The 15,010-nt window shown below is 34.9% G+C and overlaps 2 protein-coding genes across 2 annotated transcripts; one reads left to right on the forward strand and one right to left on the reverse strand.

Annotated features, from left to right (window-relative positions):
* Window positions 1-1,210: 1,210 nt before the first annotated feature.
* Window positions 1,211-3,358, reverse strand: LOC100376297 (transmembrane protein 53-like). Its single transcript, XM_002741368.4, has one exon. It carries the CDS (start codon window positions 3,343-3,345, stop codon window positions 2,464-2,466), a length of 882 nt encoding a protein of 293 aa, XP_002741414.1. The 5' UTR covers window positions 3,346-3,358; the 3' UTR covers window positions 1,211-2,463.
* A 274-nt stretch (window positions 3,359-3,632) lies between these two features.
* On the forward strand, window positions 3,633-14,785 carry LOC100375249 (armadillo-like helical domain containing protein 1). Its single transcript, XM_002741362.4, has 11 exons — window positions 3,633-4,076; window positions 6,229-6,297; window positions 6,929-7,095; window positions 8,079-8,275; window positions 8,758-8,842; window positions 9,082-9,201; window positions 9,934-10,006; window positions 10,182-10,311; window positions 10,851-10,928; window positions 12,062-12,143; window positions 13,132-14,785. The coding sequence occupies exons 1-11, from the start codon at window positions 3,871-3,873 to the stop codon at window positions 13,149-13,151; spliced, it is 1,227 nt and encodes a 408-aa protein (XP_002741408.1). The 5' UTR covers window positions 3,633-3,870; the 3' UTR covers window positions 13,152-14,785.
* Window positions 14,786-15,010: the final 225 nt, after the last annotated feature.

Here is a 15,010-nt window from a genome sequence, read left to right on the forward strand (position 1 = left end):
ATCGTCTCTACAAAAGTATTGAGCGTCTTTTAGATCTATAATCTAAGCACCATTGCACTAATGCTTTGAATGCTCGTTGTATATCATTGCAATGAGACCGTTGATATTATTGGTTAAATATTGCGTTCTATTTACCAGTGGAGATCACATGTTTATGGGGAATTTCCAGCATGGCATATAACCCAAGTATTATTAGAATAACAGTAATTATCAAATACCTCAATTGAAATCTGCAATAGGTCAGTTGTAAGAGGCTCTGCAATTGCAAGGTATGATTTACAATAGCAGTTCATAAAATATATATTGATTATGTAGCTGAGGCATTGTCGGTTTACAAGTTGTGTATACTTACCTGTAACATTTAGATATGAATACAACTCTTGTGATTGACACGCTGTAAAGGAAAACAACCGTAGCGGTTTACAATCTGCATAAAATAAACTTACGATCGGAACAATGGGTCACGTGACAGTGGTATAAAAATCTTTTAACCCAATTAAGGGTATCAAACTAACAAGACAGTTAAAGTTTGTAATCACTGTCTTGTCTTTGTCCAACTTACACTAGAGATGCTTGTAAATTCCCAGAATCTTGTTTGAAGTGAATTCAATAATGTGACATTTTCTGTACATGTAACCGTTTCTGTCTTGGCATGCACATGCTGCTGTATTGATCAATTCAAAAAATTAAAGCGAGAGGGTCTTCACCTGTGTACATGCGGGAATTGAGTCCCTAACGATAATGCACCTAAATACGCAAAGGCACATGGGTAGACGCTTGACACGCCATCTGACTCGTGCGCAGGTGCCAACTGCTTCAAGTAGCTGGACATTCAACTACAAAAGAATGTGTATATACGCAGTTGTAATTTACTTGGAGCTACTAGAATATCAACAAAGGAGTTAATTAGTATGTACAGAGTCTGGAGTTCATCACATAGTATCTGTACAAAAATACATCCCAATTCACCCATTGGTTCTTTAGATACGGTTGTAACAGGATTTGACTGACAGACATCTGTACAACATCACTGTTTCTGCCTTCTGTCTGTACAAAGCACAAACAGGAGGCAAAAAACAGTTGATCAAACAAATGGTTTTTCTGGTGGACCCCAAAGATATGGACAATGAGCCATTCCCAGAAATTACACAAACGTGGTTGAGATTGCTGCAGCAGTCTTCCTGACAGTGGTTGAAGTGAATCACACATCTTTGGTCATTTTCGTTTATTTCGAGACAATACACTGCATAATATTAACATGAAAATATGTAAATTTGTGACAAAAAGCACACGTATAAGCAAAAGGGTTGAACTACATACCATATATACAAACTTTCATTAACTACTTTCACAGTTTAAGTACAATCAAATGTGTACACTGATTTAGAGTGAAATTATGCTTGTGTGTATCCATTTTTGTTATTTATCTACAGCCTCTGCAAACAAACCAGTACATGGCTAGCATATAGGTCCAAAGCAAGCAACGCATGTTCACTGTAATTCAGTAAGATAGATTGATAATCAACTACTCTATTTAGACTTTGATCATTCAATTTTAGCTATTTTTTATACAAATTTGTAAATAATTCAATGTTTCTATAATGTCCAGATTTTAGCTAAAAACATGACAGTATTATATTTTGAATGGAACATAAAAACTTGACACAGCACGAAAGTATTGTTTGCTGCAATTATTACATAGATTCACAACTACACAAATGATCATAATTCTGATATCAAATTTTGAAAATATGAGTTTCTTTTTAAAAAATAATTAATAATTTTGTACTTCTGTATAAAAAAACTGTTCTGTCAATAAATTTCAGGAGGACGGCAACTTGAGTGCTGTTAACAGCGCATATTCTGCATAGGAATTTAAATTTTTTCATTTTAATGAATACATAGACAAAATGGTTTTACTGCTTTATCAGTTGTTTGCATGGATTTAGAAGTTCAGAAGTAGCATTTGGTCAAACAATTTCAACAAAATAACAAGTCGTATGGTAACTAAGTGTTCTGCCCAAGCAATGCAGTTTTGCCATTTATGAACTTTCAAGGAACAATGGAAGATATGTTAATTATTACTATTGTAACAAAATACATATCGCAAATTAGTTATACTTGAATATTTATATTTTTTTTGTACCTGGGAAGAACACTGATATTCATTTTCAACTTCTGTCATTGATCTATACCATTATTTGGGGCAGTCAAACAGTACTGTGTACATTACATTATAACCAAGCAGCTACATGTATATTTAAAAGAGGAAAACACTCACACACCCCTCCGGCTCACCCGAAGTGCCCCCCCCCCCATTCAATTGGAAATGCCCATTATAGATAACTATAAGTGTTCCTAGGAGGAGCATATACAATTAAATTGGTAAGTGCTGTGGGTAGAGGTAGATTTAGGGGTGTAGGTACAAAAGGAACTCTTTCCTAATGTTTTACAGTGTCTGCTTTAGTTCATTTTCAAGCAGTCATTGATGAATTGGACGCATTGGTTTATGTACTCTTCTCGGTGGCTCACAAGGTGGCAACAATGTGCAGAGTCTTCCCAGCAGACTTTTCGGACAGGGACACCCATTTTCTTACGCAGCTCTGCAAATCGTTCGATGTCTTTGAAATCCACTATACTGTCAGCTTTTGAGTAGAGGAACAGTTGAGGGTAGCGCCCTCTCTCATTTTGCAAAGAGGTGTAAAAGGTGGAGTATGGAGCGATACACCGCGCGAGCACAGGAATGCAGAATGCCAATAACACCAAAAACCACATCCCTATCGCGTAAAAGAACGCGAATGTGTATCTTATAAACGTGTTATATGGTGCCCCAGATGCAATCAACTTGCCAGCGGTCAAGGAGGTTGCTGTGGTAGGAGAACTATCAAAAACAACCCCGCCGACTTGCATGCCTGCCACCAGCCGGTTAAATGTCTGATCTGTGTGTGACGAATCATGAAGCTCAATAGGAGAATTAAGAACCTCAGTTATGCTGTGATAAAGAAACACACCAGCGTTGCTGAATACATGGAAGAATATAATGTTATTCTCTAGTCCGAGATCAACCAACAATTCCAGAAGTTTAACAGCAATCTCCTTGACTTTATGTTGTCGCAAAAACTCATTTTCTATCGGTAGTGTGTAGCGAATTGTTGTCAGTCGTCGCTGTTGATAAATTGCGCTGTATTTCGCAAGATGTTTGTTCTGACAGCCTGTCCATCCCAGTAGTATTACGACAGGTTCCTTGTTGTCGTCCAGGTAGATGCTATCTTCCGCTTTGGGCCTCTCTTCGGGAGAAAGCGCAGGTGGGAAAATAACATGAAATTCTAGGTCCTCGTCCGCCATTTTGAACGCTGTCTCTGTAAGAACTAACCATTCACTTATAGGTGTCTATAAAATTACCTATCATCTAGTTGTCATTAACATTTTTGTAGATTAAATATCAGGAGAGAAAAAAGAACTATAATTTCTTTAAGATAATTTGGTAAAAATGACAGAGTACCCAAATAGATACTCTGCAATGAAATTGTATAGTGTAAATATAACATCCTCACCTTTATACAATGGTTTGGCCCAAAAACAGACCCACAATGCAAGAGCTCGCGCATGCTAACTGATTACGGTAGCAACAATCCATAACAAACTAATTTTCGACATTATTTTGCTGCATATGTCATTGCCTGGATTGGTTACAATTTATGAATATAGCTGATCGATGGAATACATGTATACCGATTTGACACCGCTGGGAATGATAGGATCAGAATGAATCTGCTGTTGTAGGTGTTTGCTGTCACCAGGATCCTGTGCAAAACCTGCTTATCCACATGATACTGTTTCTATCAGAAATTGTTCGATAAAACCAGAACCATGGCAAGTGCTAAACAACAAACAGCAGTTACCAAAGTAATGTCACTTTTACAGCAATGGGACAAAGGTTCAAAATCCGTAAGAGGGCAGATATTATCAAACTTTGTGTCCCAGAACACGAACAAAACAGCACCCGAGTTAGAAGCTGAGTTTGCACAGGCCGCCAGTTTGTTTTTAGCTCGGCTGACAGCATGGCTCCGGTTAACGTATCCTCTGAGTAGCATAATGTTGTGTACACTTTATTTTCTTACTTTCACATGTCTGGGTTATTTACTCACATGCGAAGATGGCAATGTTTCTTTTTGTTTTTTTCAAATTACACTGCTTGGGAGTGAGTGGTACCGGTAGATGGAATAAATTTAGGATTAAGAAAATGAGGGTCTATGCAACTAGAATTCACAAGAATTGCAATACGGCCTGAAAATCTCAAGACATTATGATACAAATGATAGGCCTGTCAATCAACTAGTTTGTGTTTGTCACAGCCACTTTTGCTTTTTTTTTTTTTTTGTTATTTGCAAATTTTTCGTTTTTGAATAGATGATAATCATCTTGCTAATTACTGTTTGCCACTCCAAGCGTTCATTAAGTTCTGTGATGCTCTTCTTTTATTTTTTCTAAAAATACTTGCACTAATTACAAATTTCATTTATTAAAGATAAACTCTGTCATCAACATTGAACACATCCCAGAGTATATACGTCACACTCTGACTCAAACATTAACTTTGTTCTTATCAGGAAACAATCCTGTTAGTAAATGCAAAATTTGTGCACCGCAATACAATTTTTATTGTCAAACATGATACGATCACCATAATGCTGTCATGCATACTTTGTAGCACACTCTTGATAACCTTGTAATATTTATACACCCATTCAAACTTTTTTTATTTAAAGTCATTCTCATTCAAATCCAAATGAGGCAATTGGCGATGGAGAGGCACTCCGCAAAGCACTCGCTCCATCATTCCAAATGAAATTGGAACAGCCAAAATCGCTCATGAGAAGTAATTATCATTTACATCACAAATTATGAAATAACCAAAACTAGAATGAAAGAAAAAAATATTATTCATGCTTGACAAATTATTATTTACAATTGCAATCAAAATAGGCAAATCTTTCTTTTAAAAGTATTAAGGTTGTCAGCTGATTTGATGCCTACATCAAGCTGATTCCACATTCTAGAAGCACGCTATGTAAATGAATGCACTTTTATTTTTTTCTACAGCAAGTCTCAGAAGTATTGGGGCAGCCAATTTGCAAACTCGCTAGCGAATTGGCTAACTGCTTTGGTTTTGACTAAACGGTTGGCTTTCGAATCTCGCTGGCGTCGCCCACTTAAGACGAATGTATGTAACAGTAGGGGACTATCCTCATACTTTAGGAGCTAATCAGCGACGGCCTTACAGTTGGGTGGCGATTTCGCTTTGAAATATACCAGGGAAAGTGTTCTATGCTCTTTGTGTACACAAAAACGACGAATGAGGTCGATTTTTCCAGCGGTTGGCTTATTGTTACCCCAATGGACCATTTGAGTGTGAAAGTTTGTTATTTTGCTCCCTGATTTGTAGGAAACTGTTTCTCAACATATCTATTTAGTTTCATGCAGTGTTCAGGGTGGTTACCCTCATATAATGAATATTGGTGGATTAATCGTATTATCATATCATCACTTGTATGCCAGCTGACTGTGACCAGTTTCAGGCTCAAATCATTCAGGGGAAACCAGACATGTACCAGGCTATCCCCTAATGCAATATAGACTCGCCAAGAGCGGACGCGATCACAAGCCGGCGCTAGTGAGATTGGAAAGCCAACCGTTTAGTCAAAACCAAAGCAGTTAGCCAATTTGCTAGCGAGTTTGCAAATTGGCTGCCCCAATACTTCTGAGACTTGCTGTAAAGGTATCATATCTTTAATATGAATAAAAGCTTTCTTATTCAGTGCCTTATACACCTTACATACATTGCCAACCTTCGTAATATTTGCTGCAATTACAATGACTACTGTAAAATCTGTATTAGCGGCTATGGCTTGAGCGGGCTTCTAATACCATGGTTACAATACAACAGAAGGGATGTGGTTTCTATTAGAGCATCTACACATATGAGAAATGATGAATTTTTATTTTCAATCGTTCAAAAAGAATGGATGTGACTTCTATTAGGGATGCAGTTTCTAATAGGGATTTAACGGTACTCATTAATAATTTAAACAACAAACCTATGGGCTTTTTGTTTTTGAATGTAATTTTAATCACGATGCATGCTGTCATTAAATATCAACTAAATGAAATGATTTATTACGTTTTGAATTGTTATGTATTATTACTTTCTTTAACTGTATCTCTCAGATACATGGTTGGTACATGTCTTAATTTGCAGCTCAAAGCTCTCACTATATTCTTGTCATCATCAAGTGGGTAAGTTAATATCACAACAAATACATCAGCAAAGTCTTAACCATTCATAGAAAGTGTGTATCGATATCCTCGGGGGCGGAGCTACGTCACAAGACGTTCCACGATGCTAAGACGTGCACCACTGTACATGCATTTCTATGGGCTCTTTTTGCGCTGCTGTAGAACGCCGGTCGAGCCGGTGAAAATTTGAGAAAACAACACAAACTAACTTTGAAGTAATCCTGAACAACCAAATTTATATATGTTACACACGTAGGGCTAATCTTGTTATACTGTTAGGGGAGTCTCAACCACCATCCCAAAGTACCGTTTTCTGCGTGTTTTTGGCCTTTGTTTTCACCGCCAGGGTTGCCAAGCGGTGAAAATGCCCGGATGTCCGCCCCCGAGGATAGGCTTTAGAAGCACTATAGAGCTCCCTCTGTGGTCAAATTATAAGTTTCATTCGTCTTTTTATTACCCAAAACAGTGCAATCTTCAACTTCACTCACGATGATTCTGGCAAGATATTACTAATAATAATAATGAAAACAAGATTCTCTTTGCAACTATAAATATATTTATGGTATATTTTTGCAACTGAGTCTAACTCACAGTAACCTTTTTTTTATTGTATATAATCTCATTCTTTCAGTCACAAGTTCTTAGCCGAATTTTTAGAGGTTGGTGGCGTGTTAACAGTACTTGAAATCTTAGGGTTAAAACAAGCCAAGGAGGAAGACAAGACTCAGGCTTTGAGACTACTACAGTGTATTGGCAATGCTGGAAGGAAATACAAGGAACTCATTTGTGAAAGTTATGGTATGTTTTCATCATGGATGTACTGAGTCAGTATAGGGTAGCTTCTACTGTCTACTTTCATTGCTATAAACACATTCAGTTTCAATTGGTTTTAATTTTGCTAATTTCGCTGATAACTGAAATCCACTCAAATTAAATCTGCACGAACATGTCAAATTACAATAGAAATGAGAAATCAGTAAAATCCAGTGAATTTGCTTCAATTATCAATTTAATGACAATAAATACTTGCAAATATTTATGCTTTTACAGAAATTCTGTTGTCTCAAAGTTAGCCTAGGACACATAACGGTATTGTCCAAATGGGCAACTAGCATCATGTGACATTTATAATTACTTGCTTTATTGTGGGTTCGAAAAGTAATTAAACACAAAACATATTGACCCTTTGTCTAAGTGATTGAACAAAATTTTGGAAATTTAAAAAAAAAAAAAACAGCAAAATGCTGTTGTTTCAGTGAGAATGTGAATCACTGTTCTACAGTTTGTTCATTGCTTTCACTGAGAACCATTCCATTTTATTGAGCTAGAACAAAATTCTTATATTTATTTGTATTTTTAGACTATTGTGTTGCATATTCAATGGTATTAATATACACAATTTGCAAGAAATTATTGGGGGTATTCACAACTAAGGTGAATTATTCTGAATCTACACACTTCAATAATACAAATACAAATTTGAACAAAAACTCAATTAGGAAACAAAAACAATCATCATCATTAATTCAGACTAAAATGCAAGAGTTGACCTGAAACTGTGTCATTTGACTTCATAGATCAAGTCATAGCCAATCAAAATGCTGGACGGTTTCAGTTGAATGAAATCAGAAATTTTTGAATAGCGTTTAATGTTATTTATCAGTTTCAGTACCATTGTTTGGCATTAATTTCATTGAAAACATTTTTTTTTAGAGTAACACAAAATTGGGTTAGAAAAATCCAATAACTGTAGAATAGCTGTCATTTCTATTCTATTCTAGGTATCAGAGCAGTGGCAGAATGCCTCGCTAGATCAAAGTCAGAAGAAACACAAGACTGTGCTAGGAATTTATTACAGATGTTGGCACAAGGCAATCCTAAGTACGAAGTACAAGTATACAAAGGTCTTATTGCGTTGTTACCATCCACATCACCAAAAGCACAACAAATGGCATCACAAACACTCAGGATAGTGCAGGTAAATGTGCAGTCAGTACACGCTTGTATGGAAATACTGTGGCCACCATAGGTTATGCTATTATGCCTAAACACATCCAACAGTGATCCCAGATGGACCAGGTTATGATCCATGTTAAGAAATTAACACTACATGGTGGGCTTCCAGTGTTATCATTCTTGACTTGTACTAGATTTTTGTCACACCGAGTTACCAACTTTTCTTAGCCAGTTTGAACAGAGAGGGAAGACAATGTTCAAAAGTGGAAGATCATGATACTTTTTCATATTCATGTAGTGAATCGAAATGCATATACTTGTAGTATTGGTAATTTGAGACTACAGTACATACAAACACGTATTTGTCTGTCAACCTTTTTTTAAATGATGATGAATTTATCAGAATAATAATTGGTTTGCATTGGTACCAAAAATGACATAATTTTTAGTAAAATATTTTGACTGTGAGTAAATATTTACTATATAAACCTGTTATTATCACAGCCAATTGTTGGACAGGCCAATCCGAGCATTGTGGAACCAGTGCTGAATTTATTGAGAACTCTACATCTAGAAGTACAATATGAAGGTAAGGTAGATTTCATCCTCCGGTCACCATGGTAACTATAGCCCTCCCCAATACTGTACAATACTTTATTTTCAGTGAAGGTATAACTCAGTGAAAATAAAATCCAGCAAACAGATTCGTTTTTCATATCTATTAGATTCAAGTATTTTCAGTGAAAATTTCAGCATTGTACAGGAGTTTATGAGTCAATGTGTTTATTGTTAAATTATAAACCATTCTCCTATTCATTGTTTTCTTAGCAATTGAATTAATTAAAGATCTAATGAAGTATGATGTGCAGGACCAGTTATTGAGAGGATTGGTACAAGTATTGGTACCAGCTAGAGAAGATATGTTGAGAAGACCAGAGATACTTGATGGTAACCAGTCTTTCTTGTTTTTGAGTAAAATATTTAACCAAGTGAAGTCAACATGCATTGTATATTGTTCTTTTTTACATGTTTTGAAAAACACCAGCCCCCACTGATTTAATATTTTATATTGTAAGTACCTTTAATGGACCATTGCTAGATTAATTTGATTTAATCAGATTAATTCCATTAGCGTTGATAATTCTTTTTCTCATTTTAATGAATATTTTTGTTGTCTTAAAAATAGTTAAGTTGATTTGATACATCTTTCTCATTATGCATGAAACAACTGAGCTATATAAATCGACATGCTGCTTATTTGTTTAACTGACTGTTGGACAAACAAAAACTTTATTTCATGTTGCAGTCTATTTGCAATTGTTGCATGGTCACACATATAAAAAAAGTGGTGATGCAGGGATTGGACTAAGCTTTTGAGTAGGATAATCATTTTACAAAAGCAGTAATTGAAAAGTTAATTGAAAAAGTAGCCAAAAATGGAAACAGTAACTCGGTTGGTTTGTATGGTGAATAAGTGCATTGGCCAAACTGGCCAAAACCTTGTGTAGCGCCCTCTTAGGTGTATTTCAGACTATCACAGATTATGTGCTACTATCCCTATCACTGTAAAAAAAAAATGAAAATGACATTTATTTTGGATTGAAAATAGCAATAACATAGTTTTGTTCAACAAATAGTTTATATGGTTGTAAAATTGGTATCTGTGTATTGTCTTGATAGATCCTGATGCACCTGAACTAAAGCGCCCTCTACCAGTGTTTGTCCAACAAGCTGCCTCTGCTAAAGTCATTGGGTAAGAAAGAAAGTCATTTACAGCCACATGTCATGTCAAATGTCAACATATATACATATTATGTTTTCTTTGGATGGTGTTGTCATTGCTATTGGTACTATTTTCAAAAACATCTTGGATTAAAAAAAATCCCATCTTTAATTAACTTTAGTGACTTGACTTATGTTTATTACAGTATCCTTGCTAGAGAATATGATGAAATAGCAGAGAAAATGATACAACTACGAGTCGTGCATAATTTAATGATAGCTATGGGTAATGAGGACCATGCCGATAGTCAAAGACAAGCAAGTATTACATTAGAGGTAAGAATATAACAAGGATATGTTAGTTTCATCATTTAGGTGAGCTTGAGCCTTGTTCAAATTTTGTACTACTGAGCATGTTATTGTATATATATGCAATGCATTATGGGAGAGAACTATTGTATATAATGTAAAACTATTACCACACTGCAATCTCATTCATTTAAATGTCAATTTCTTGAAATGTTAGAACAATATTACAAGTTTATACAAATAATTATATATGGCTTTTTAATCCCATGACACCATAGACCCTCTGTTAGAGGGTCTATGATGACACCAAGCCCAATTTTGAGGCATAAAGAAATAATTTCACCATAGTAACCAGTTCAAAAATGCAAATTTATGACATTTCCAATTACATATTATATATGGCCATTAGCCCCTAATCACAATTATAGTATAGCATAGTATAAAACTGGTCTTTCCTTAAGTACACCCTTGGTGACAAAGATCTAATGTAAGTGCTGTATTTGACTGAAGGTGGCGCTGTAGCAATTTATGGACACCAATGTAATCAATGTTTTGATTGGTTACAGTATTTATCGACCACCTTTCCACTTGTTGATGAACACGCACGAGATGCTATGGGTGAATCATTATATCAAATGTTTATTGTAAGTATCATCTTTTTTCTACATGTATATTGTTGATTACTGTAAACCATTCAATTTTCACTGCTATATATAATTTTATGCCATTCGTGAAGACAATTTTGTGAAAGTCACCAATACTCCTGATCATACGAGGAATTTTCACTGACTCACGAAAAATTGTCTCTTGTTAAATTAAAAATGGTTTACAGTATTTACTAGTGTCTGTCGGCTGTGCGAACATTTCCACAAATTCTATAGTCTGAGGCTAGTGAATTATTGGTAGGTCTAGTAGAAACACTCTGACTGCTAGTCTAATAGGCTAGTTAATTAATTACTTACCCATAAAACACAAAGTTTAGGTCAATCATATATTCAGTTTGTTTGTACAATTATACCGCAATGAAAAGATTGTAGCGCAATTATCTTTTACTGTGTTTATATACAAAATAATATGAAAATTATGAATTATTTTGTATATTTTATGTGATATAGTCATATAAGCACAATTTCAAGGGACTTCTCATACCATACTTTCCTGTGTATAAGCCCATCCTTTATTAGTCCCCGTTCGAATGAAGTCTGAAAACAGGGACTTATGGATTGGCCTGTACGTGTGTGTGTGTGTGTGTTCATCCATCCTTTCATATTTCGCCATATATCACACTTGCTTGGGCTGATCAAGTTAAAACTTCTCGCATGTATCAGACATTATATCAGACATATACATATACATTTGTTTCATGATCTGATTCAAGATTGCCAAAAAAGACTGAAGTTTTTGATTCATGTATTTGACATGTCTTGACCAATAAAGTTGATACTTCACACATATATTATACATCATATTGGACATATACATTACACATGCATTTGTTTCATGATATGATCGAAAATTGCCCATTGGCAGCCATTTTAAGGCCAAAAAGGACTCAAAATCACACATTTTCACCATTCTGGAAGCTGATCTGAATCGTGCATGAGATCAAATAAAAATAAATTTCAAACTAGGTACATAAAATTGTGATACTAGTGAATAATAATAGCATTGTTAACTGTCTATTGTCCATGATTATTGTTGTTTTTTGATATTTTCACACTTTTGAGAATGCCCGCCTCTTGCTGTTAATCATTATTCCTACTGTTTGATATTGCAGACCAATCCTGAAGCCCTGTACCTCAGTATGGATGCAGTGCAGGCTGATGTGTTGAGGTCAAATAAGGTCAACATCCCAGGAAGTAAGTCAAATCAATTCTTATTGCTGATACACTGTTGATATAAGTCGCACTATCCAGCGGTAATATGTTTATGCCGTGTAAATGGATGAAAAGAATTGCTACTGTAGTGTTGATCTGTTGTTATCCAACAATAGAAAGGAATGTTCAGTTTAGCTTCAGCCAATAACAGCCACTCTGTGGCCGATAACTCTTTATGTTGGTAAAATCTAGGCATAACTGTTTTATCATCTTGAGAACCACAAGAGAGTAATACTGTGAGCCACAATGCAAACTTTTCGTATTGAAATTAAATTAACCTCCAGTGAAAAAATGTAATCAAAAATGTTATTGTCTCTATAAGTCAAAATATACTGGATTTTATGATGACATCAAATGCTAATCTGTCTCTAGAGTGTGCCACTTATAGGAATGATGTATGTGGGGCTTGTTGGTCCTCTGTAATGATTGTTTGCATCTAAGTTAAAATTCCAGTCTTGAGATCATTCTTAAAGCTGCATTTGTCCCATGGGGCTATTATGTGAAATATTTTAGTATGCAGAAAATATATGGTGGTTCATGCTTTGTTGAGTGAAGTGAGTCTTCATGTGTGTTGAAACACTACTCAAATGTATTAGCAAATATATTGAACACATGAAAAAAAAATTGGGAACTGAAGCATTCAGACACTGAAAATTATTAAAAGAAAAAATTGCAGTTCATGCAAATTCAGGTTATCCAAAATTCACATAATAGTCCCAAGACCACAATACAAAGTCAGGAATAATCTCATGTGTTCAACAATACAATGTATATTACTTAAAGTGTATTATACTGAATGCACACACATGGTGTATTTTTTTACAAATACAGGGGTTATTGCTTTGTTTACCTGATGAGAATGCAATTAGCAATAAACATGTTTATCAGCTAGTAGAATTGTTATGCAGTGAAACATTGTATTGAACAATTTATATAAGTAAAACCATTTGATTCTTTTTTTTCTTTATAGTTGTAGAGACAGTAGAGTAAAGATGTGTGATCACATTAATTATCTACTCAAATTCAAGGATGCCAGTATAGATAATTCCCTTCGTGTTGAGCTAGAAATTGGTTTTAAGAAGACTGGATGTACCAATGAATTGTTTTGACACAAATATCATCTGTATTTGTTAAATTGCTCATGATACCTGGTTCTCCACTAAGCCTTTCCAGTTCCTGAGTTGGATTTTACTATTACAGATGATGTCACTTTTACCATCAATGGAAAGTTTTAAAGCAAATATTGTATATCGGACAAAACAGTCATTGCCCCAAGAAAGATAATTAAACATCAGAAAAACATATTGTGTATTAAATAAGTGTGTGTTTCATATTTCAATTGAAAAATATTGTGTAACCTTTCATAATGTTATCTTCTTCCTGTTTGCCAAAACAAGTGGATACAAGGAAAACAATATACCGGTAGTATTAACCAATGAAGCTATAAATATTTACAATATATACTGTTAGTGGAAACTCAACATGCCTTTTTTTATTGTAAAGAACGTTATAACTATTAAATCAACTGTATAAAATACATGTATGTTAATAATTGTTGATTAAAATAACACAGCATTGTTGTGTACAGTACTTGTAAAAAAAATTTTTATTTCAATAACATTTTCTGAAAACAGACTTATGAAATGCATGCGTTCATTCTCCCAGACCTATATTTTAGACATGCTTGCTGAAAAGTCATCAAAATCAAGCAATTGTGGCATTCGAAAATTGAATCTCTGGTGGTTACAGATGGATTTTGTTCAAATTTTTTTCAGATCGGATTTTAAATGGCCAACTGGCGGCCATTTTGTTTTGATGAAGGCGGATCGAGTGACATATCTCTGATAGACTTTGACTGGTTGTGTTCAAATTTTAAATATTCATTTATACATCATGTCATAGATATACTGATGTATCAGTTTAATGATGTTTAAAAATGGCTGAATGGTGGCCATTTTGTGCTCAAAAATAAGCATTCCGGAACTGAATCTTGGTCATTTTTGGATGGATTTTGTTCAAACTTGGTACGTACAGTAAACACTATGGCTCTTTGATGCACATCATCTTTCTCAAAATGGCTGACTGGTGGCCATTTTGTTTTAATGAAAGCGGTTCTAGGACCATATCTCTGACATTCCTTGACTGATTATGTTCAAATTTTATATGTATTCTTTAATAACAAGGCTGATCTGACGTTATTTTTGGACACAAATGGTCTTTACTCATAAATCTATGTAACATAACTTGTACATTGTAAGCACAGTGTATTTATAACTACATGTATATACTAATAACGTGTATGTTTCAAAGTATAATAAATAAATATGAAATATTGAATATAAGTAAACCGTGCTTGTAATGTACAAGGTACTGTATTAGCAAATGAATTTAAATTAATTGCGTCTGTCTGTAACTAGATTTAGCAATAAATAAATGTGAGTACCTTTGGTCAAAAAGTCTGCGGTTGTGTCAGATCAACCTTATTTAAGAAGAAGGAAACAAACAGCCTTTGTTTATGTATGAGCATGTCTTATAAAAATTGTTACAATCTCGTATCAATAAAATAAACATGGCCATTCAGTTTTAATAAAATATGATTATTCTGATTGTATTCCAACCACAAAGTTGCATTATTTTGTGTGTCTTTCACCTTCTAAAGCGGGCCTGCGCTGGAGGTAAATAGGCCCCCTTTAAATTGCTTATGTCTGCAATAGGCCCCCAGGACTAAACTCAAAGGGCTGCTGCGCCCGCTGTAGGCCCCTTCTCGCAACAACCACTCCCATACACCACCCTAGGCCCCGAATTGGCGAACCCATAAAACAAATAATGACACCAACAGCAGTTGCATA

Source organism: Saccoglossus kowalevskii, chromosome 9 (assembly GCF_978046115.1).
Source record: "Saccoglossus kowalevskii chromosome 9, keSacKowa6.1, whole genome shotgun sequence".
NCBI lineage: Eukaryota > Metazoa > Hemichordata > Enteropneusta > Harrimaniidae > Saccoglossus > Saccoglossus kowalevskii.